Source organism: Hippoglossus hippoglossus, chromosome 4 (assembly GCF_009819705.1).
Source record: "Hippoglossus hippoglossus isolate fHipHip1 chromosome 4, fHipHip1.pri, whole genome shotgun sequence".
NCBI classification, from domain to species: Eukaryota; Metazoa; Chordata; class Actinopteri; order Pleuronectiformes; family Pleuronectidae; genus Hippoglossus; species Hippoglossus hippoglossus.
The window spans coordinates 18,119,147-18,142,419 of record NC_047154.1 but is presented as its reverse complement, the minus strand read 5'-3'; the positions used below and the strand labels follow the sequence as shown (position 1 = coordinate 18,142,419).

The 23,273-nt window shown below is 42.9% G+C and overlaps 2 protein-coding genes across 3 annotated transcripts in view; one reads left to right on the top strand and one right to left on the bottom strand.

Moving 5' to 3' along the window:
- LOC117760416 (adhesion G-protein coupled receptor D2) overlaps positions 1-4,647 on the top strand; it is an 85,592-nt gene extending 80,945 nt beyond the window's left edge. For both annotated transcript variants that reach the window (XM_034583431.1, XM_034583430.1), the window contains exon 25: positions 4,002-4,647. In XM_034583431.1, the coding sequence (XP_034439322.1) occupies positions 4,002-4,142 (141 nt within the window). In that variant the 3' untranslated portion in view covers positions 4,143-4,647. The remainder of the gene's footprint in view (positions 1-4,001) is intronic.
- A 1,104-nt stretch (positions 4,648-5,751) lies between these two features.
- The window catches only part of nr5a2 (nuclear receptor subfamily 5, group A, member 2), a 65,683-nt gene continuing 48,161 nt past the window's right edge, over positions 5,752-23,273 (bottom strand). Inside the window, exon 7 of the mRNA XM_034583244.1 lies at positions 5,752-7,734. Within this exon, the coding sequence (XP_034439135.1) occupies positions 7,487-7,734 (248 nt within the window). The 3' untranslated portion in view covers positions 5,752-7,486. The remainder of the gene's footprint in view (positions 7,735-23,273) is intronic.

Sequence of the window (23,273 nt, the reverse complement as noted above, 5' to 3'; positions counted from 1 at the left end):
ATTACAGACGCTACAGACCTCTTTCTCTGTCGCACCCATAAAGCACTCTTTGTGACACTGTCGAAGCAAAGGTCAAGATTCCACGTGCACTCAAGCATTTACCCTCGCCACTTGGCTGAGGTCTGGCAAGATTAATTCTTTGTGTCTTGCTATCTCTCTATGTGCCAGGTTCATCTTTCTTACAATGGAGCCAGGCAAACACAGAAGAAAAGTGCATTCCTGAAAGTGTGTGTGTGTTTGTGTGTGTATTTTTAAAAGACATTGGTGCAACCGTTTTAACAGGGCGACTGTTTGAATTAGATGTTCTAACCCCCCGCTTGCTAAGTGGATTTCTGAAGTGGCTGTAGTTGGAGGCTTTCAATCGGATGCAACCTTGAGTCCTTTTTTATGTGAGCTCTGTAGGATTTAAGTGCCGGTATAACATGAGCACGACTGAATGCATGCTCCTCATTTTTTGAAATTGAAAAATCTCCGAAGGCTCTCCCCATTGTGCAAGCAATTAATGGAATGCTGGCAGCGAGGTTCAGGTGCTTAAAAGTTGTATTTTCTCTCCCTCTCTCGCTCTCGTTTAATGACTAATAAAGGATAATCATCGTGGAAAAAAAACATCATAATGCTGTAGGCTTCCTCTTTATGCACAATGATGTATAATGCATGTTTTGAAATGAAACAGCAGCGGCCTTCGAACCATTCCATCTCCAAACCTTTGCGTATTTGTTTTGCATGCCACAGTGAGGCTTTTTGCATAACAATAGTGAGTGCTCCCATTAACAGTGCCATGCCTATTAATTTGATCTTTACATTTTTAAAGTTTGTCCATCAGGCTGCCAAACACCGGGTCCCCCCAGTCGCTGTTTGGTGCAAGTGATTAGAAAGTTGGCTAATTGCCTCTCTGAAGAGTTGTGCTGTTTCTTTTTGAGCCTCCTTGTTCTTCCTGTGTGAGCCTCCACCAGCTGTATCACTGGAACAGATGAATAAACCATTTTTAATCTTCAATAAAAATAAAAATTAAGGCTTTTTTACTTTGATTTTGGAGATTATTTCTAAATAATTATTATATATAATAATAATTATCTATAATGTATTTGGTATCTTGATATTTGAGGTAAAACTAAAATATAAATAAAATGGCATTGAACATAAAATGAATTCATGTTTGATCAGAAATATGATTTTGGATAATGGACTTAATTAGCTGCGCTGCTTTCACAGTAATTGATGTTTTCAGATATTAAAATCGAGGTCACTGATTGGTGCGGCAGATTATCCATACTGATTAATCCACCAAAGACAGGTTTTGCCACCGTGCCGTGCTGGTGGGTGTTCGTTTTATTCCCACTGAGCTTTTTTCTCAGGCCTCTGGAGCCTCGGGGCCTGACTGAAGCTGGACTCAGTAGCAAACAGGCTGATTCCATCTTTCAGTTGCACCTTTTCCTGCGATCTTGGAACACTTCCAAAAGCTTTTCTTTTTTTTCTGCCTTCTCATGCCCTCAGTCTCTTCTTCTTTGACTGTGCTTTGACAATGCAGGGAAACGTACAAACACATCTCAGTAAACACGAGTGATGTGGTTCCAGAGTTTAAAAGCTTCAACAATGGCAGACACAACTCGGGGCTGTTTGTGGGACGGAAGGGAGAACTTGTTTAGAAACTGACAGCACTGTGTGTGTGTGTGTGTGAGAGAGAGAGAACTATGTGTGTTTGTGTTGCTTTTGGCAAGTTATTCATTTCTCTTTTTTTTCTTCCTCTCTGTGTGGTTATCTTTTGAGTTGGCCGGTTTGGAGTTGATGTCCACCTTCGGGGATGCGCATAGCATGCATTTATGAGTATTTTCACCTGAGGCTGCACTTGTTAGAGTCTGCAGATAAATGTATATACATTATTTATACAAATTCAGGGCGAGTGAAAGTAGGTTTAACACATTTACAGACAGGAGGCCAGGCACTGCAAGCCAAGCTGCAAGTGAGGATTGTGCGCTTGGGATCGAGCTGGCCGCTTGCCCGGCTGTGACCGGCATCCCTAATGCTGCACGAGAGCACTGCAACATTATCGGCACTCGGATGATCCTTAATATCGTGTCCCTCATGGAAATATGAAGGATACATCGTCAAAAGGTTTATATTTACAAGAGACACCTAAGAAAGACATTTAATAACATTTCTGGGTTTTTCAGTTATCGTCAGTTCAGTGTCAGCAGTTTTTAGTGCGGGTGATCGGTGCAGAGACTCCATTCCAACAGTTTTTAACAACTTCTTTATTTTAGAAGGCCTGTTTATTTCATCTTATATGTGTTCGATTTTAAACCAAACATGAGAAGAGATGAATGTTCCTGAAGGACAGACAAGTACAGGGAGGGGTTCCACATGTTCTGGAAAAACCTGGAAACTGTTTCCCAGGCAGAGGAGACACATGAAAATGAGATTTGATGACAATACAGCTGAAGTTACGTTCAAACATAAATATCAGTCACCACTAACTGGTCTTAGTTGGATTTTTAATGCTGACCATCAGCACCTTTTTGCTTGTAAATATTGTCTGTTCAAATGCAGCGCTGCATTGTTAAGGTAACATGGACCATTCTGATTATCTGATGAGAGTCTGTGGTGGTAATTAAATTTCAGTCTATTCTTGTCAGTAGTTGTATTGTGTCATTGCTGTTCAGACAGCAATTGTTAATATGATTCATAAGAAAAGGTATTCAGGTTAAAAATTCATTATAATAATAATGATTCATTTTATTGACATTTCCCAAGCATAGAACACAAAGGGCTTTCCAAAGGAGCAAAATACATGAAACAACAGGGTATTGTATATTCATTTAAATAAAAACAGTATTAAAACAAGGCTGAAAAACCATATGGTAAAACATTAAAACATCTAAAGATCATGTCCAAATACTGAAATGTTTATAACACATGATGTCTGATTACAGGAGTGAGGGGCAGAATGTGAGGACGTGAGTGCGAGAGTGTAAAGAGAAGATTTCATATTTAGGTTGAACTGCACATCTTTTAAATCAGACTTCCACACAGAGGAATTATACCTTTTATTATAGTGTATGATCGATTCCCGTGTGTTTCACCAGCTCAATCATCTGTGAAAATGTCCTGGAAAAGTCCTGGAAAAGGATCTTCATGAAAAAGAGGAAACCCTGAGAAGGGAAGGCTGGTCATGGATCAGCGGGTGTTACAAGGTTGACCACACCAAAAGAGAAATACTGCAGTGATGTAGTTTGATGTCTGATCACCACAAACCTATTCCAGTTAAGGGAGTTAAGGTCTTTGGGTCAAAAAATCCCTCTGAAATAGCCAAAGTGTGTTTAATGTAATGGGAAAAAGCCTCACTAATAAATAATAAATGAATTTATAAACTCTATTTATACTAAGATTGTGCAGGTGAAGGCTGTGAGATGAATAAAATAGTTTAAATATGTAAAACAGTTTTCATTACAGGCTTAAAGACTTGAACTGAGTATGAATCAAGTGTTTAATTAAAGTTTGAAAAACCTTTAATACAATTGTTGGAAATAGTTTATTTCATCAATTATTTAAATAAAAGACTGAGACTGAAGCAAAGCTGAAACAAAAAGATGAAAGCTGCATGTATGAGAGTCAAAAGGTGTAAAGGTGTGTTGGATGTAATTTAATATACAATAAGACGACCTGTGTCCCACAGAAAAAAACTATTATTTATGAAGGAACAACCTTGTTAAATGTGACAAAAATCAGGAGAATATATTTAATACATCAAAGTGGGTTCAGCTAATTCCAAACTTTTTAAAGAGGAAGTTACACGTTTGTAATTAAACTCAGTGACAGTTTGTGCTTCAATAAAACCTTTCAGATAAATAAAAACCCCGTCCATGAAAAAGTCCCCTGTCCTCTCCTCGATACACTTTTGTATTTTTATTGACCTCGTTCTTTTTGCAGTGTGAATAAATATTGTTTTCCTCAAAGCGTCATGACACTTTTTAAACTTACCCCTCTCCTTTTGGTCTACCCAGGATCCTCCTCCCTCAGAAACGGATGACTCCTTGCCAGCTGGTTGTAGTCTCCATGTTCCCATGGAGCTGGAGTTCACCACTTCCTGTTTCCCTCGCAGCCCTGCGCCTCAGAAAAGCCACGGCCTCGTCTACGTGGATTGAGCCGGTCGGTGTTACAGTGACTGTAGTTTCATATTGTGATTCATTCTGTAATCAGAGCTGGTGAAATGTGTTTTCTTTGTATTCTGATAAGCTTATTGTCCCTGAAGCATTTGGTTGTTTCTGTCACTTATTTGTTATGTCCCTGTCCCTCAGGGTCCCTTAATACTTCCTGTTAGAATATTTGTGATCAAGTACTTGTTTTGCGTTTAACACTTATTTTAAGATGTGCAGGATAATAATGTAAAGTTAAATTCCAAGTCTTCAATACGTTGGTTACTTTTTTGTATTTGGTTTTGCATGTGAGCGACATGTGAGCATGTGAGCAACACTTCCATGGGTTGTCGAAGCATCTTATTGGTAAGAAACCTAATTGTAATTGCGATGTCCCTGGTTTGATTTTTCTTATGTCGAAGTATCAAATAAATTCCGAACTGGTTTAAAGTTTTTCTGAAGAAGCACAGATTTAATTGTTGTAAAGTTTTGGACGAGAATAAAATGTATCTAAACTGATTTCCCTGACTTTTGTAATACCATGTTTCTAGATCCTGCATGTCAACAGGAAATGAGTCTCTCATTCCCAGACTGGGTGTTATTTTAATCATATGTAGTTGTTCATCATTTCCCACAACAACAATAAGAGCAAAGAAAAGGAACTGGACAGCTTGAGTGTGCGGAGGAAGCAAGAATCTGGTGTTATAAGCATAGTTATTATTTATTGAAATATGAGGAAACCTTCAATAAGCCTCAGAGAGACAAGGACGTGAGGTGATGGGGGGGGGGGTCTCCATGTGTTGACAGAGTACATGATCATGTGACTGCACAAATATTACTGCTGTTTACGTCCTTGTTTTATTTATTCTGCATCAGAGTCTGTGTTACTGTTGCTCTTGATCTTTACGTTGGTTTGTTCTGGATTTCAAACCGTGTCTCCACTCCTTCCTCAAGCTTTACTAAACCTATTCCCCGACAAACTTCTCTTGCAGGACTCAAGCTGTTCAATAAACAAACATGCAGTTAAGTGAGGACTCGGTCATTGACCTCAGCCGTGTTGGTGACGATCATCAGAAAGTGAAGCGCAGGATCAGAATCAGCTCACAGACGTGAATCCTCTGAATCAGCAGAATCCAAAGGTAAACAAATAAACACCACAGGTTGTTGTGGGAGGGAAGTGTTGAGGGACAGAAAGGTAACGACTGTGGGAAACGCCACACGAGGATAATTTATGCTTCAGTGTTTCAGGAGAATTAGAAAAGCAGGTTTCATTTAGCAGGAGCAGTCAGAGCTCACAAGATGCAGTCTTTGGTATAAGAGCAAATTGGACAGAACAATGATGCAGGTGGAGACTGGATAAGAAAAGGTGATGTGGTAGAAACATCCTTCACACCTACTTGCTTCAATACAATACTGTGTTCAATGTTTGGACCTGCATCACCAGTGAAAAGACATTCAACTGGGGGGATTTTTCTTGTTTTTTTGAAAGCTCATTATTTCTGCTCCGGACTCGGATCACGTGTGGAAAACAAAACAAGAACATGCTACAGTAAACAAATTTATTTTGGCGCGGACACCTCACGTCATGTAACACGAAGATGGGAACTCAGAGACGCAATAAATTACCTTCATTTATAAGCGTAACCAGTGACATACTGTACATCGAAAAGGTAAAAGCACTGTAAAAAATGAAAAGAGGCTACAAAAACGTTGAACGTGAAATGGAACCCTTACACAGCAACGTTTAAGAAACAGATGTTTGAATGCCAGCAGACACAGATGGAAATTAATATTCTTAAGTGATTCCTTTTTGATTTTAGTGTCTCACGACATAATTTAAGTACTGCTCAAAACAAATAAAAAATAATAATAATAAAACACTGTACACACATCAAAGAAAGCAAACCAGAGGGATCATCTTTTTTTTTTTTTTGTCAATTAGTTGATTTCATTTTGTAGGAAATCATTGCTTTGCAATTTATGCTTCATCACAGTTCTCTCCCATATTACCACATGAATGTAAACACCTGGTGAATTATTCTTTTTTAAATTTTTTACAACATTATTACTTTATATATATATTTGTACATATTTTCATTCACATCTGCACGGTTAGCTAGCATGGTGATGAAATAAGGCAAGACTCACAGAACTGTGACATCACAAATCTTTTTTGTTTTTGTTTTTCTTCTTCTGTTATAATACTGATTATTAAGGTATTTGTCATTTCCTTCTTCTGTTCTGCAGCAGGCTTTGGTCTTTCCGGACAAAGGCAGGGTCGATCCTTCTCCGTCTCCACAATCTCACTTTTGTTTTGTTCCAGTTTTAATGAAATAATGAAAAGGGGAGGGGGGGGGGGGGGGGGGGGGGGGGTTTGTTGTTTTTTAAGCAGGAGAAATGGGTTATAAATACAATTGTTTCAGCTGACGTTATGAACTGAATTTATTTAACACTGGTCGTTCTGAGGTACATAGTGTAAGATGATTTCAGGGGCAGGCGGAGTAAGAAAGGGGGGAACCACAAGGTGACCATGACTAGCAAATGACTTCATTACAAGAGGAAAAAGGAACATTGTACTTTTTTTTATTGGGCTATTTATCATTTTGTTCATTAAATATTCAGTTTTTAGACCTTTTCTTTTTTTTTTTACCATCAGTTCTCAGTTTTTTCAGTCAGGTCAAGCTGCCGTGGCAAAAAAAAAAACGACGACGACGATGGTAGGAAAGAGTCTGAGGCCCAGTTTGTCTTTACAGTACCAGCAACAGCTCCGAGCCGAGGATTAGTGACCGGAGCTCGGCCAGCGCTCCGGTCACGAAGCTGCGTGAAAGATGAGCAGCGTCTTCTTTTCTCACCACAGAAAAAAAGCCTCTTGCTGTGTCACCGGTGCTCCAACACACGAGGGTTGTTGTTTCTCTTCGCCGCCGCTTGCCAGTCGTGATAGTCCGTGCTCGTGCAGACGATGAGATGTCATCTCGTGGTGTAAATGCAAATGCAGTGTTTATTTCAAGAGTTCATTTTCTCCCTTTTTTTTTTTTAATATTGTCTTTTTCTGTGGGGTTCAGAAGCAGCTCTTCCTTTTTTTGTATTTTTGTCATTTTTCAGTTTTTTAGAATAAAGGGATCCACATGCTGTTTTTTTGCACATTATCATACTCTGTGCACGTGTGTTCGTCCAGATCGGAACTTGAATAGTTCAATATAAACAAGAGTTTCTAACCCACTCGCTCTTTGTCCTCCAGGTCAGCGCCCAGTCAAAGTCTGAGCTGCTAGGTTCATTAGTTGAGAGTTTTTTGTGCCGCGGCAAAACTCTCATGGCGTCCGCACAAGCTGCATTATGGGTAGCACAGTCCCCTCCTAAGCCCTCTTGGCGTGGAGCATCTCAATGAGCAGGTTGTTGCAGGGCACGTCGCCGTTCAGGTGCTTGTAGTAAAGGTATTCTTCGGCCTGCAGGCTGATGGCTCGGATCTCAGGCAGCCGGAGGAGCAGCTGGCCGAACTTGTCCGTCTGCTGCGGGTAGTTGCACATGACGTAGTCCAGCAGCGCTGCGTTGACCTGCTCCTGGACGCTTTCTACGAGGTGGAAGTTCTCCAGGTTCTTCACATCTACAGGAGGAAGCAAGAGAGAGAGGTCAGATAAGTCAAATATCTCTGTGGGGAAGACAGTTGTGACAATCAAAATGAGAAGGGGACTCAGGAGAGCGCATCGACCACCAAGGCTCCAATGTCAACCTGAGACTTTTACATTGTCACAAGATCTTGAACCTGGAGACAAATCAAGTAGTTTTATGTTACAGAAATATTGAGGTTAGAGTAATTAATATTACAAGTTGAATTCTTCAGATGCGGCTGTTTTTTTACTTAAAAGAGGACTTCAAAATGCAGCACATGATGAAATATCCCTCCCTCCTCCCTTTATCTCCTCTGAATCATCTCTGGAGACTGTGATGTTGAGGGAATCAGGTAAAGGCGTAAAAAAAGAGCTTCTCCTCCTGAGAGACTCGTTCCCCAGGAGGCAATGAATTATGTAGGGCAGAGTTACAGTCGTATTAGCGCCACAGCTGCTCCTTAACCTAATGCCTTCAAAAATCCAAATCCAAACATGACAGAATGTGATATTATCCCTGAAAAAGACCACATACAGCGTCAGTCTCATGAAAAAGACTAAACACTCAAAAGTGCACATGGGAAGTTCTTTTTTTCACTATTAATTCCTTGTGAAAAATGCATTTGCATCTTTCTGAAATCCGACCTCTCTGCGCAGCTATAAGCACTTTTCCTTGACCATAATAAGCTCACTGGGGGTTTGAGCAGATTATTGCAAGACAAGATGAAAAATTGCTAAATGGATAATGGTGGACCCAGAGCTTGTCATGATTATGAAGCGTGTGTGTGTGTGTGTGTGTGTGTGAGTGTGAGCGTGTGCGTGTGTGTGTGTGTTTGTTTGTGTGATCTTTTATTAAATAGTTTGACCCCAAGTCGAGTGGTGTGCTCACAGTGGACTAATGTGGAACGAGCACAAGTCACTGTCTCTATAGTTCACAGATGCCAATCCATGGAAATACTCACAATATTTATTTCTCTCATACATAGTACCCCTGTCCTGCACCCACCCACACACACACACACACACACACACACACACACACACACACACACACACACACACACACACTCACACACTCACCCCATCCACTCACCCAGAGCATTAGGGAGAAGGAGGGGGAGATAAATCAGCAGCTAATGAGGTCTAGAGAATGAGAAGCAGGTCCTTCAAGGCACTTCCATCTATGATGCACTCTACCATGCTATTACAATCCGTTTGCATGTGTGTGTGTGTCTGTCTGCTCCTGTGTTTGCGTGTGTGTATGAGCTGAATCTCGGTGTGTGTGCGTGCTCACCCTGACCCCTGGGTGACACGACGGGGGGGGGGGGGCTAAATAAGGCCAAGATGAGGGCAGGAAAAAGGGAGAGGGGGTGTGGCCTGGGACAAAGGGAGCCTCCAAACAAACGTGACTTGGTGCTTTTTCCTGCTGCCACTCAGCTGCCTGACCCCCTATCACACCCCTGAACCAGCGTTCACTCCACCAAGCCCACTGAGGAGCATTAATGCGCCCTTACGTAAGCTCTAACCCAGTCGAGTGTGGGCTCCAGGCCGAGCACACGTCCTACGCAGGTCAACGAGCTGGGAAAAAGAGGCTTGTTCTGATCTGCACATGAAACAAGTGAAGCACAGCAAAGAAAGTTGCTGAAAATTGTGGAGAACGGGTTTTTGGTGTACTGCTGAAGAGTCTTCATCTGTCCGTCGCACCGACCGACACCTCAGATTCTTTTTATTTCATTCAGATTGGTCATATTCATTCATTTAAGTTCTCAAGTTAAATGTTAGTTTTTTGTAAATGCTGTGTCACAGCCACTATGCCAAGAATAACTCTCCTATATGTTCTGTATACTAATTAAAAATGTCAATAGCAACATATTGTGTTAAAAGTCAGCATTTGGTGCGTGATCGAACTCTTAGGCTTGTCCACTTATTCTTGCTTTTATTAGGATTTGTGTCCTATTTACAACAGCAAACTTTTCCACTTTAAAATGTATTTGATTAAATCGAGCTTATGTATTGTTAAATGAAAAACAAACAGTAATAATAATAGCAATTGTAAGTAATCATCAACTGGCAATGCCGAGCTCTGGCTCTTTTAATTTTCTAAAATAAAAGAGCAAGTCAGGTTGAATTGTATCGAGTCTAAAAGAGTAAATTTGAATAGTTTTCTTTCTTTACAGCAAAAAATACAAAAGTTGTGACCTCAGTGTCACATCTCCACTCCTGGTGCTGACTTCTAAATGAGTTTTTTGGAATATAATATATTTATTTAAGCAGAGTCATTTCTGCGATGAAGTCATTACAGTCTTTAGAGTTAGACCCACTGCAGTTATTGTATTGAATATAGGACGGATGTATTACAGGGCTAGAGGACTAATGTACTTATTTTAAGAATGTTTTATTTCGATATAGAATAAAAGAACAAGAGATATTTCGCATTGCAGACATTGTCAATAACAATCGTCTCATGCTGCTTAATAATCCTGTCAGGGATGTGGGGGAATTTTCTGAGTTTGATTTGGTTAAATTTGCAGGAACACGACAAGGTGAGCCGAGATCACAGCAGAAAATAAAAATAAAAATGTGAGGTGTTGCCATGGTTTCTAAGACCACGTGTGAGTGTGTGTGTGTGTGTGTGTGTGTGTGTGTGTGTGTGTGTGTGTGTGTGTGTGTGTGTGTGTGTGGATGATGGGGGGGAAACTACAGAGAATTAGTGCCCAATATCTCTGTCAAGCTAATTAGGGGAAAGTGAGGCAAAAAGACAGCATTTTAATTGCTAATTATTACCAGAGCCCCTTTTGAAAAAATAATGAATCAGGGCTTCCAAAAAAAGAGAAAATAATATACACAAATGACAATAGCTTGAAATCTACTTCCGACTGCAGGAGCCAGTGGATGACTACAGAAGTGGAGACAAATCAGGTTGAAGATCTTTTTTTTTTGGTTAATCTAATCAGACTGATTATAATCGTCCGATCTTTCAAAGGCCAATAAACGTAGGGAGACGCAAGAGTTAATGGGAAATAAAAAAAGCGACAGCAACAGAATAAACAATTGATTAATGATTCATAGACAGTGTCAGGTCGGAGTATTAAGTGTGCTAAGAGCTCTCTCCTGTTCCTTCAACAGCTACCCCCCCCCCCCTACATCTCATCGTTCAGTCACTGTGGGACTAATTATCAACTTTTTTTTCCCACATAAAACAGCCACAGTTCGTTGCAGCGCCGCGTCCGAATACTCAAATGGAAACCCCGAGGTCCCACGGAATACATTGTTTCATTTGACGGGCGATCATGCTGAAGCCAGCGACCTAATGCAGCACACACACAACCACAAACACACACACACACACAGATTCATTCTCTCTTTTACAGAACCCCTGAAATCACTGCTGTGCTTTTTAATTAGACTAGATCCTGGCTCTGCTGTGAGAGAGGGAGAGAGGGAGAGAGAGAGAGAGAGTGTGTGTGTGTGTGTGTGCGTGTGTGTGTGTGTGTGCGTGTGTGTGTGTGTGTGCGTGTGCGTGTGTGTGCGTGTGTGTGTGCGCCTGTCTGCATATGTTTTTACACTCTTTGACCGCCCCTTACAATCAGCCTGCTCCAGGGACACACTCACATCCATAGCATTTAGACGCACACTCATGCAAACACGGCTCCATTATTTCGCTCTGATCTCGGAGATGCCTCACAGAGTGGACACCGTGTTGGGAAAAAAAAGCTTATGGCTTCACTTGGTGTCAAAGTTCACTGTTGATTACAAAAGCAAGCAGGTCTCACTTCTTTTATGGCTGTTAGAAGCCAAAGAGGTGAAAAAGAGTTGCATTGTACAGTCAGATATTCTAGTACAGACATATCTGTTCATAGCGTAAGTCAACAACTCCACTCACAAAAAACTTAAAGTTCAGAAAAGAATTGTTTGCACTCGATTCATTTCATGTTCGCAAGGTGTAAAGTATAATTTGTGTTGGATTTAGTCACATAGGTAACAAATGGCCATAGTCCCCTTTGATTAGCATCATTTGTATGCATAGTTTATATATATATATATATATTATATACTTTTGCGTTTCCCTCACAATACTTTAAAACAACATTTTTAGATCGTTTTTAGATATTTTCTGACTCTAAAGATCTTTTTTGCATAAATTTGGAACCCACCTCCTCTTGACCTCTCCCCACTCCAACCCAGTCACACTATTTCCACATAAAACCGACACCAGTTTCCAGACACGTCTTCTTAACATTGCTGCCACAGTTCTACATGGCAGAATTACACCATGTTCTCTCACCATCACACTTTTTTAGTGCCTCAATCAATAAACCTCTCGGTCACATGCTGCCAATTCACCCTGTCTCTCAAACTTCATATGTTTCCTACCGAGTCCAAAAACAACACATAAAACTCCCAGGTCATAAACGGTTATTGAGTCAAGTGCTGTCAGTAAAGTCGGCCAATTAAACGTGAGTGAAAGACAAACTGGTCATTTCCTGTGTAGGCGGGTATCATTGGCTGGCCTCTTCCAATGGGGGCTTTCACAGGCGTTTATACAAGCCTATCAAAGCTGAGGCAACTTTTACTACAGCAGCCGCGCTTCAAAGGGCGAGAAGTTGAACCCGCATCCAAGCCGAGTCCTCTTTATTGCTCCCTACTGGATTGTTATCAAGTCAACACGGCTATTTCTCTCATTATTAATCTGCCGCGCAGCACGGCTTCAATCAGTGATCGGGGGCGCTGAGCGGAGAGAACCCAATAACCTTTGACTCTGAAAAGACCAAGTGGCGACCAAGGACTTACAACTCGTAGCGCTACGTGTTCAGTAGGAAAACGTGTGTGTGTGTGTGTGTGTGTGTGTGTGTGTGTGTGTGTGTGTGTGTGTGTGTGTGTGTGTGTGTGTGTGTGTGTGTGTGTGTAGTGTTTAAAAAACAGGGCAGCAAAGGCAATCAAAGCAAATAAGGTCCATGGTGCAAGGGGCAATGGCCGCACGGTTAATGCTATCACTTCTGTTATCTGACTTACGGAGCGCTGTCATGATGTGAAACCTGGGCTTTGTGTTGGCTTTTCTTTTCCTCAGTTTATCCTTACAACACCATAAAGTCACGGAGTACATGCACACACACACACACACACACACACACACACACACACACACACACACACACACACACACACACACACACACACACCTGGGCTCCTTCAGCATTTCACGTGGAAGTGTGCATTATTTATTTATTTCTATTCCCCCCCCTCTACAGGAGGCTCCCCTTCCCCATTAGAGTAACAGCCCCCCCACACACCCCCACAGCTCCCTGGAGCTCTCCGCTTCCTTGTTTTCCTCCAAGTCCCGTTTGGGGAATTCCCTTTCTCCGATATGATGCCTCCGCGTTAGAGGCAAGTTAAGAAAGAAAACGAGTTGTACGCTTCTTAACATTTAATGGGGGCTTCTTTGAGACTCGATACGCCAGGTTAAGAGGATAACAAGCATCATAACTATCCTATCACAGTCTACAAGAAGAGACATACTGGAGACGTTGTGATATCCAACGTCTGAAAGGAGAGAATCGTGGCATTGCAGCCATTTGAACAAACAAAAAGTGACAAATATAGTCACGTAAACAAGGAGAAAAAGCTATAGATGGAAAAGTAAAATGCACTGAACTCCGGATAAGCTCCTGAAATTATCCGGGGGTTGGGGGTGTAGAGGTGTCAGATGCTGTTCAACCATCTAACAAGCTTGGATGGAGCACACTGATGTCCTTAGGCTATGGACGAGAGAGGTCAGGTCATGGTTAAATGCCTCATACAGTGTTTGTGATTCTTGTTTTCATGTGTCAAAAATGTATTTTGAGAATTTTTTTTGGGAAGATAGCAGGACTATGTAAAAAAACACTGGACTGATATCTGTGAAAAGCTTGAATGACATTCACATTTTGTGTGTTTTTCAACATAACCCAACATATAGCCCCCCCCCCCAACCCTTCTGAATCTGTTTACGTCTTTATTTAATGGAGTGAAAGGATGTCATCCTTTACACTGGTTTTACAAAGGGCTCATTAGGCCCTGAACAGTGACCCTTCATCTTGAAAAGTGACCCTTTATTTCACCAGCATACAGTGACATACTGTAGCTACATGCCCTCCAGCTAACATAGAGCCCGATGTCCAGAGGCCAAATATCCTCGGCGCTAACAATGCATAATAATAACTGTCTCACTGCTCCTGAAAACAGGCCACCAATGGGCATGAGCTATTGTCAGCATGTCAGAATAAAGCATGAAGGCTCAATTTGCCCAACGCCTCGTCAAACCCTCCCTTTAGCCACTCGGGGGGCCAGACGTCATGCGGCAACGAAAGAGAATTAAGCAGGTACGGTCCAGTTGGGGATATATTAAGTCAAATCTAAACCTCCGCTGACAACATTGCTGTTGTTGTTAAGCTAAACAGGTAGCGGCTGGTTCGGTTCTGTCGCCCAAGGACGGGTCGGCGGGGTCGGCGGGCTTTGGCGGGGGCGATGGAGAGAGGTCGAGAGATATTGAAAGGAAAGGAAAAGTGCCTTAGGTCTGATAAAATAAACAAGAGAAAAGCCGCTCGGAGCAGGAAGGAGACAAGCCTCTCTCATTGCCTATGCTGGCTGGGAGGTGCTGGGGATTTATCCTGAGGTGAAGTGGAAAACAAATTTACATCATGTATCAGCTGGTGGCTGTTATTTTGGACCTTTGGACTCCAACAGATGGGCACAGCCACAGATGTTAATATCAGTGGCAATTAAAGTGGTAAAGGGACAGTTCACACTTTCTCACGTAGAACTCTGTGTATCACTTGTTTTTTGTTTGTTTGTTGTTTGTTTGTTGTTTGTTTGTTGTTGTTTTTGGCCCGACAGTTTATTTTCACTACATCCAGATTTGTATTTGGATCTGCATCAAATTGCAAACACCCATAAATATCAGTCCCCTTGATTTTTAAAGATCCATTAATTGTTCTTTGAGAAATCAATGGAAATGTTGAAAAAACGCCGTCAAACGATAAAAAGAAAATCCTGGATCTACCCCTGGATTCGGATCCGCACCAGTGCCCCCACATCTCCACAGAATGTCATGGTTATCAGTTGCGTTTTTTTTTGCGTAACCTGGCTAACTAACAAACAAACATGCAATCAGAAAAGTAAAGCCAAATATTTCTGGTTCTGTTTTATATGGTTTTAAATGGTCTGAATATATTTTGCTTTTGGACTAACTATGTGTTTTGCTTTATTAAATAGTTCAGTGGTATTTTTGGTCGTTTTCTGTTTTGTGGTTTAAAACATTTCTGTGAGTTGGCCCCATTAGCTGCCTCTCATTTCTGACAAGCCACGGACTTGCTGGGATTTAATAAAAACACACACACACTGCTGGGGAGAGAAGAAATCACATTGTCTCAGCATTATGAAAATCCATTTGCCAGAGGGATACTGAGAGACTTGAATCAGCAATGAACCTGGTGCTTAGTCCTCTGCGCTCCCTCCAGTCCTCCACCCTCCTCTCCGCGTTGCCCCGTTCTTTTAGCCCCCCTGGAGGCGGAACCAAATGCCTTTCAATGAGCCGACCTCAGACAACGCGCTGCGCCCACAGGTCCCTGCTCTCTCACCTTCCTAATGCCGACCGGATTGTAGGAGCAGCTAACCCACCCCCCCCCCCCCTCCGCCCCCTGCCTGCACCATCGCCAAAACAGCTTCTAGACATGTAGTCTTATGCAGCTAATGACACGAACACATGACTGACAGGCGCGAGTATAATGGACAACAATGCAGACAAAAAAGTCACTGTGTTTGTTGTAATCTGTGGAAATGATCTGTGGAGCATTGGAACGGGGGGGGAGAAGAATTCAAATGAATTAGAAATCAATATGGCTGAACCTGGGAGGTGACTCTTCAGGCTCCTCTCACTTCTTTGTACCTGTCAGCAGCAGCACAGGCGGGCGCAGCACATAATGTGTGTGTGTGTGTGTGTGTGTGTGTTGTTTCTGTCCGTTTGTATCAACGCATGCATGTGAACCTCGTTTACATTCAGTGCACTTTTGAACCCCTCGGCTAATTACACACGGGGTTTGTTTGGTGGTGGAGGGAGGGCGTGGGGAATGAAGGGGCATGTCAACCCTTCTTGTTTATGATAAAGTGACAGAAAATCATTGGGGGGTCAAGTACACCCCCCACCAGCCCTCCGCTGCCCCCGAAAACTCCTGCAGCAAGTACAGAAGGTGCCTGGTGCGGGAAGCCTCCCCTTTAATGAGACCATTAAAGGGCCCGTCTCCCTGTCAATAGATTTCTCTCATTCTTTCTCTGACAAATTTGAATTAATAATTCAGCGCCAAACGCCTGGGGATGTATATTTTCAGCTTGAAAGACAGTTAATCCATAGCGTCATTTTCTCCCCCCTCTCTCCCTCTCTCACTTCTTTCTCCCTCCAACCGGCTCTCTTCCTTCTCGTTGGGCTCACTCTCATTTGATGATGCGAGCAGGTAGAGTGCTGACTAAAGAGAGTCAGTGTTGCTGCACGTTCTCCACATCTTTCTTTTTAAAACTTTCTTTGTTCTCTGTGGGATTTTTCCTCCCTGTCATGTGACAAGCGTAATCAACTTAAGTGCAAATTGGGCTTTAATTTATTCCAAAGTATTGGATGGTGGTGGCGCTCCCCCCCCCCCCCCCCCCCCCCCCCCCCCCCCCCTCAGGGCAGATGTAGGATGACATGTTTGCACACTGCCTCTCAGAGCTGGATTTGATTTACAGAGCTGGGGCTTGACTGGATGTTTCCAGGACTTTCAACTCACAATTTTGAGGATAAACCACAAAACACTTGTTAAAGAAGTGTGTGGAGTGTGTTTGTCTGTGGTTGTGGGTGAGTGTTTGTGCTCTGCAGCAAACTGGGGTTTGAGATCTTTACCAGTTTTATTGAAAGATTTTTAAGAGAATAAGAGAAAAAGCGTGTGTGTGCTAATGCATCCTCCATTACACGTTGGGAGCAATTTGTTACTGTAAAAGTAAAACTACAAAACAACACAAAGAGAACAAACAAATAAAGACCCTGGACTTTTAGTATATATGGAATGGTCACTTTCTTTGAGTAACACTGAACTGAACTCAGTAGAGCGCATACCTCCATCAAGGCCCAAGTGTTCAAACAATATGCACCAAATTGGACACACTCATAGATATCAATCCCCTAAATATGTCTTATCCATAAATCTGTAATACAAACATATTTCTCACAATGTGAAAGAAAGTGGTTGAAATGTCCTGGATTCTTTCTATCCTACCAGGTTTTGAGGAAATCTGTTAAGTAGATTTAGTATAATTCTGCTGAACAAACAAACTACCACTGGACTGGAGCAAAAACATATCTACTTGGAAAATTACAAACCTCCAGTTTATTATCCCTTTTTTGGAAAGTACTGCTGTAAAGCTTATTGTTAAGGTTGCTATGTTCACTGTCCACGCGTCGGATCGAACCTTCTCATCACTGAAACATTCTGAGACTCACAGTGTAACGCCAACAGTAGCTATGGATGTTAGTGCCAGGTGGCACCAAAGTACAAATCTATGCCCTGTGGCAGCGAGCACAGGCCAAGAGTTGGTGTGACAAATGGCTGGTGGCAGCCAGCAATATTCGTTTACAGTATTTGCTGGTTGTGAACTGTATGTGGGTGTGAGCAGGGAGCTGATTGATGAATGTCCTCCTGTGCTTCAACACATGTCGGCTCTCTGACCCTTGTTTCCAACATTTGCCAGCAGCTCTAGAGGTCTTGTTGCATGATGAAGTTTTTGTTAAATGCAGTACAAGGAGAAGCTGTGTGTGGTTGTGTGTGTGTGTGTGTGTGTAAGACAGTGGACTCACAGGGCATTGTCGCTTAAAATATCCTGTAGGACAAGAATGAAGAGACAAGAAAGGAGCTGTGATGATTCAGGAGTGGGGGTATGGGGGTCACAGGGTGGGTGGGGGCTCAACGTAGGGGGAGAGAGAGAGAGAGAGAGAGAGAGAGAGAGAGAGAGAGAGAGAGAGAGAGAGAGGAAGAAAGAGAGAGATGGGGAGAAAGAAAGGGTGGGAGAACAAGAGACAGCGAGCCAGAGCACCTGTTGGATCATCTGTGCTTTAAAACGTTTAATCACTGTCTCTGGTTACGCTCACACACGCCATAGCATGCACACACATCACCTCTAAGCTCCGCTGTTCCCTGCCGTGCCAGAAGTATCTTGTAACCACATTGTCTAAAGACACACACACACACACACAGAGACACATACACACAGAGGGCGGCTCAAAGAGCAAGGGGAAGAGGGTGTATAATCTTATAGCGGCCACCTGACTACCATATAGCTTACCACCAGCGCAGTTAAAACACATGCCTCTGCACTGTGCACAGTCACACAGCAACACAATAGCTGACAATCCACATGCCAGGCAGTGCAGTGATGCCAGAGGGCTCCGATTGTGATATGAGGGCAGCAGAGGAATTTAGAGGATTATTTTTTGCTGCTGCTCTAATCGTCAGTACTTTTTTTTTTTTTCATTCGGATGCTTGCAAGGGCAAAAAGTCAGAGTTTGTTCTCAGGCCTAAGGAACATTAAAGGGACATTAAGGACAAAGAGAACATGTTTCAAGTGTTCGAAATGGAACTAAAGTCTTCAAATAGCTTCGTGCATCACAGTCACCTGTTATCTTACTCAAGCGTTATACCACAATGACCTCACTCCACACCTACATCTTTTAAATTGCCCATGTAGTGGTGATTGTCCAATGATTAACACTAATGACACATCATGAGCTGTAGTGGATGTAAAGGTGTTATCATAAAGCTCTTCCTTCGCTGTGGAGATGTCGGCCCCGACACTGTAGCTCCTGCTGCGACATAAAGGAGTGAACTTTACAACTTCACAAATGATTGACAGGGCGGGTGTGCAAAGCTGTGTGTGTGTGTGTGTGTGTGTGTGTGTGTGTGTGTGTGTGTGTGTGTGTGTGTGTGTGTGTGTGTGTGTGTGTGTGTGTGTGTGTGTGTGTGTGTGTGTGTGTGTGTGTGTGTGTGCGGGGAAGGGGGTCAATCTGATTGCATTTTTATTTTCGCACATTTGACCAACAACACACTTTACAAACCAAGGGTCCACATCACCACCCTTTGGTCTAGATCCGATTGGTGTGTGTTTACACAAGGATCTGTCTGTTTTGATGACACGCTACTACTACACGCTATTACATGCTACTACTATACATCTGTGCATGTGCGTGTGCAGATAGCGTGCACCCACATTTGTGTTTGTCAGGGACAGCTTCCCTTAGAGCATAGCAGCGAGAAAAAGGAAAAAAAACAACCAAGAAAAGAGAGATCTCTGCTTGAGACAGCTCCACAGGGAGGGTTGTGCAACACTGCTGTTTGCATGTAATACTTGAGTAATGTCGAGACAGGTGCTCTGATACCCTGCATTACTAAGGCAGTTGTTCTTTTCTCACTGTTGTGCACCGCTCCAAATAATAAGCTACACATCTCGCACTGGTGCCGAGAAAACATTGACGCGTTTCGTTTGACAAGAACCAGCTCAGGTTTTTCTTTCTAAGTTCACGATGTTACCGAGATGACGCTCATTGACCCGAGAAAATGATTACAACATATCGCTGTGACTCTTTGCCTGTGGCATTAATAGACGGTATCATCTATCGTGAGATAAACCCTAAGCATAGTTTGGAAATAGTTCTGTTTGGATACTTTGAATACGTGTGGGTCAGTGTGGTCACAGTAAAGCTGCGCAGTGTCAAATCAAAGTGAATAAGTCATCTAAGAAATTATAAGCTGCATGAAATCACAGCCAGGGACCAGATGATCTCCTGTCAACAAATCGCTTGAATCTACAGCGGGGGGTTTTCTGCCGCACTCTGATCTATGCACGATTTGTTCTCTGAATCTGTTTTCCTTGGCTAATGTGAGCTTGTTCGCAGCAGAGAGTCCGAGCCTGTCCTCCCCATCCCAGACATCCCTCAGCCTTTAATTGGTGAGGAGTAGCTACCCTAGCTAGCACAGCGCTGGGACCCGAGCTGCGGCCACTGAGAATGCATTTGCATTAGCATTGCAGCGGGCTGACCTGTACATAATGATAACCTCGAGCTCTGGCCACTGGGAGAAAACCCCTGCTTGCACGTACACACACACACACAGACGCACACACACACAAATGCACACTGGTACGCACTCTCTGCCCCTGTCTTCGCACACGCAGTCACGTAAACAAGCAAGTGTAATGCGGCCCCAGCGGTGGGCTGCTCGACTATCGGAGGAGGAGGAGGAGGAGGAAGGGGCAGGGGGGGGCAACATTTGCCGCCGCTCGGCTGAAAAGTGTGTGTAATGAACTTGAGTTCCATTGATCGGGACTGAGAGTACAGAACCGGGGGCTGTTTGTCCCAGAAGGGCTGCTGTACCGCTGCTCGGTAGCCCCCTCATAAATGTTTGAGAGGGCTCAGCCGCTCTAGATCCACGCTACCTGGGTTCAGATTCTCCGTTACAACACACACATGTCCAGGTTGATGCTGATGATGGATGGATGGCGGGTCGGTGCTGCTGGTTGAGGGGGATCGATCGTTGTTTTAGTTTACTGTACTGTATGTGAGTGGTTTTTTTTTTTTGTGGACACTGGAGGAGTTCAAAGCCATTCGAGAAAAGCGCAGACGTTTGGCACTTTGTATTTTGTGTGAGAATCTATTCAGCGTGAGAATTTCTGATAAAAAACGTACACGCTTGTTTCACACCCTCACTTGTAAGATCTCTGGCCGTGCGCGGGGGCTGATATTTACTAGCATGTGCTAATTTGTTTGGCAAGCTATACCTTCCTATGCTGTACCCTTAAGCTCCAAGGCCCTTAACTGGCCCCTGAAAGCCCCCATATGCTCTACGCATGATTGATATTACTGCAGATATCACTTAGAAAACACCTGACGCGCCAGGCAGCCCATCCGCGCCACCTTTTGACTGCTAAGTATCAGCTGGCGTGAGGTCCTCTGCGTTATGCAGCCGGTAATAAAAGTTGAGCATTGATTTTCTGTAGCAGCTTGTAACTGTTAATGTTGAGACATCAATAGCCAAAGCAAAGCGCTGGTACCTTAATAGGAGACCGGGAACGTGGAGGGTGCGAGCAGAGGCTGACTCTAAATCACAGAATCTATCCCTGCCGATCGATAGGACAGTAACTGCAAGTGTCCCTCTGCTTTCCTAATGTTTTATAATAAACTGACAGCCAGTAATAAGGCCAGGGGAGAGGGAGAAAGAGCGGGGGGGAGAGATGGAGGGCAACAGTTTCTTCATAGCTCGCCCGTCTTAAATCACCCCACATGGGAGTGGCAGAGGGGAGCAGAGGGGGAGGCAGAGGGCAGGAAGCTGAATTTTCCTCTTAAAAAAACTTTTACAGGAGCATTTGTCTGATTGTACTCACTGCTGGGGTAGTTAGCGGGTGTATTGATGGAGGGAGGCTGAGGTTTAGGGGGGATCTGTCCTGAATTGCTTCGGCCGGGGCAGTGAGTTAAAGTGCATTAAATCCTACTGCCACCACGCAGCCGTCAGACCCGGGCAGGAGTGCAGGGCTGCACGTGTTATGACTCTCTCCGGGCGTGTTGGAGTGTTGAAATTCACAAAGAGATAAAAACTCTTGCAACACTACAAGAGGAGGGTGAGAGAATTTGCTGCTGCTGCTGCTGCTGCTGCATCACTCTGCTGCAGCAGTGCCTTTGGATCTGTTTTGTTCAAACTAAATTGATTTGCTACTTAATTTTCTTAATTTGTACCTTTTAATTTTACCTACTTTAATGTATTTGTCCATTTTGAAGTTTCTCTATTAAGAACACTTTAACATTACAGAATTACCATTAAGGTTCCATTTTGATACATATTTGAGCCTTGAGAAAAAACTACAGAAAACAAATGTATTATTATTTAACTATTATTAAACTATATTTATTCTTTATTTCTGTGTTCAAAGACAACTATAAACATTTAGAAAAATCTAGATTTTAGGTGGGGGGGGCATGGTGGTACAGTGGTTAACACATCAAGAAGGTCCTGGTTCAAATCCCATCTGTGTGACCTAAAAACTAAAATCCCTAAAACTTTTCTTAGCCTCCATTTCTTGTTCAATAGGATGCTTGCCATGATTTATTATTACTTGACATGTTTCTTAAGTCAAAAGAGTAAATCCAATGAATCTGTAGTTTTAAATGTTGCACATTGTTTCTGCTGTTTATCTGTTTCTTAACGGTTTATAATAGCTAATATGTTTAATTATGTTTCCATCCTAAGTAGTTGTTTATTCTCTCTATCTGGGCCCCATTGAAGAACAACAATAATGCGTCTCTCTTGTCACATCAGTTGTTTATCACATAAGTGTATAGGACTGGGGGCTCTCCATTTACAATGCCCTCTCCAAACAAACCACTCTGATAACTGGCCGTGTTTGAAACCAGATAAAGACCCAGTATCAACAAAACCACCATGTAAATCCTGTAAGAATGTGATAAGAGAAGAAAAGAGAAGAAAAGAAGGTAAACTGGAGGTTGTAAATTTGAAAGATACTTCGGAGACAATCGGGGCAGAAATGTCGAAATCCATCAGGAAACTCTGAGGTGAGGTATCAGGCGAGATACAAGACTGAGGCTGAAGGAAGACGCAGGTCAGGGATGAGATGTCGGTGATCTTTAATATCCCTGCCACCACCACAACTCACCGCAACAGCCGCTTAATGACAAGCCTGCAGTATTGCCAGGTAATACCGGCGTGCCGCAGACCTGGAGCTTTTATTGCTTGATAAAGTCTGAAAGCCTCTTAGACGGCCTCATTACACGGAATTCCCAACAAAGTGGCAGCCGGCGTCAGGAGCCGACTGCTCGCCATGTTAAATTTCTTAGGCTAAAATTGAGAGAAAATAGGCAGAAGTATTAGGTTCATTGCTCTCCCACCTGCTCCTGATGAAATGAAAGAAAAGTCATGGCGGTCAATCAAGATGAGCCGTGTTCATCTCTGTCGCAGACAAAGTTGGAGCGACTTTTAGTTTGTTTTGTCTCTCGTGTTAAAATGATGCCTGGAGGAGGCTGATGGGCGGTAAAAGATTTGTTTAAAAAGTAAAAAAGAGTCCAATACTTTTCAATCAGCGCACGTTTGTCGAGCACTTCGGCAACAAGCTTCCAAACAGAGAGAGGAAAAAGCATGAGGTGCAGTCGCTCTGTGCATGGATTGCTCTTTATGAACCTTACACATATGTTTTATACTACTATGTTTTTGTATTACTGGCATCATTGCATCAATCCAGTCACTGAGTCTGAAGTACGATTTGTGCCACATGTGTCTGTTCTCATTTGAAACGGCATGTGATCTAAAACACTTCACATGTAAAAACCTACTTTAGGTCCACTGTCTTCATAAAGACTAAAGAGTCCTGACTCAAATACTACGTTCAGTCACTGTCCTCACTTTTTGAGGGATGACGTAACGTCCTCTCACAAGCCAAGTGTGGACCTGTCACTAACCCTGCATGTACTTACTTAAGG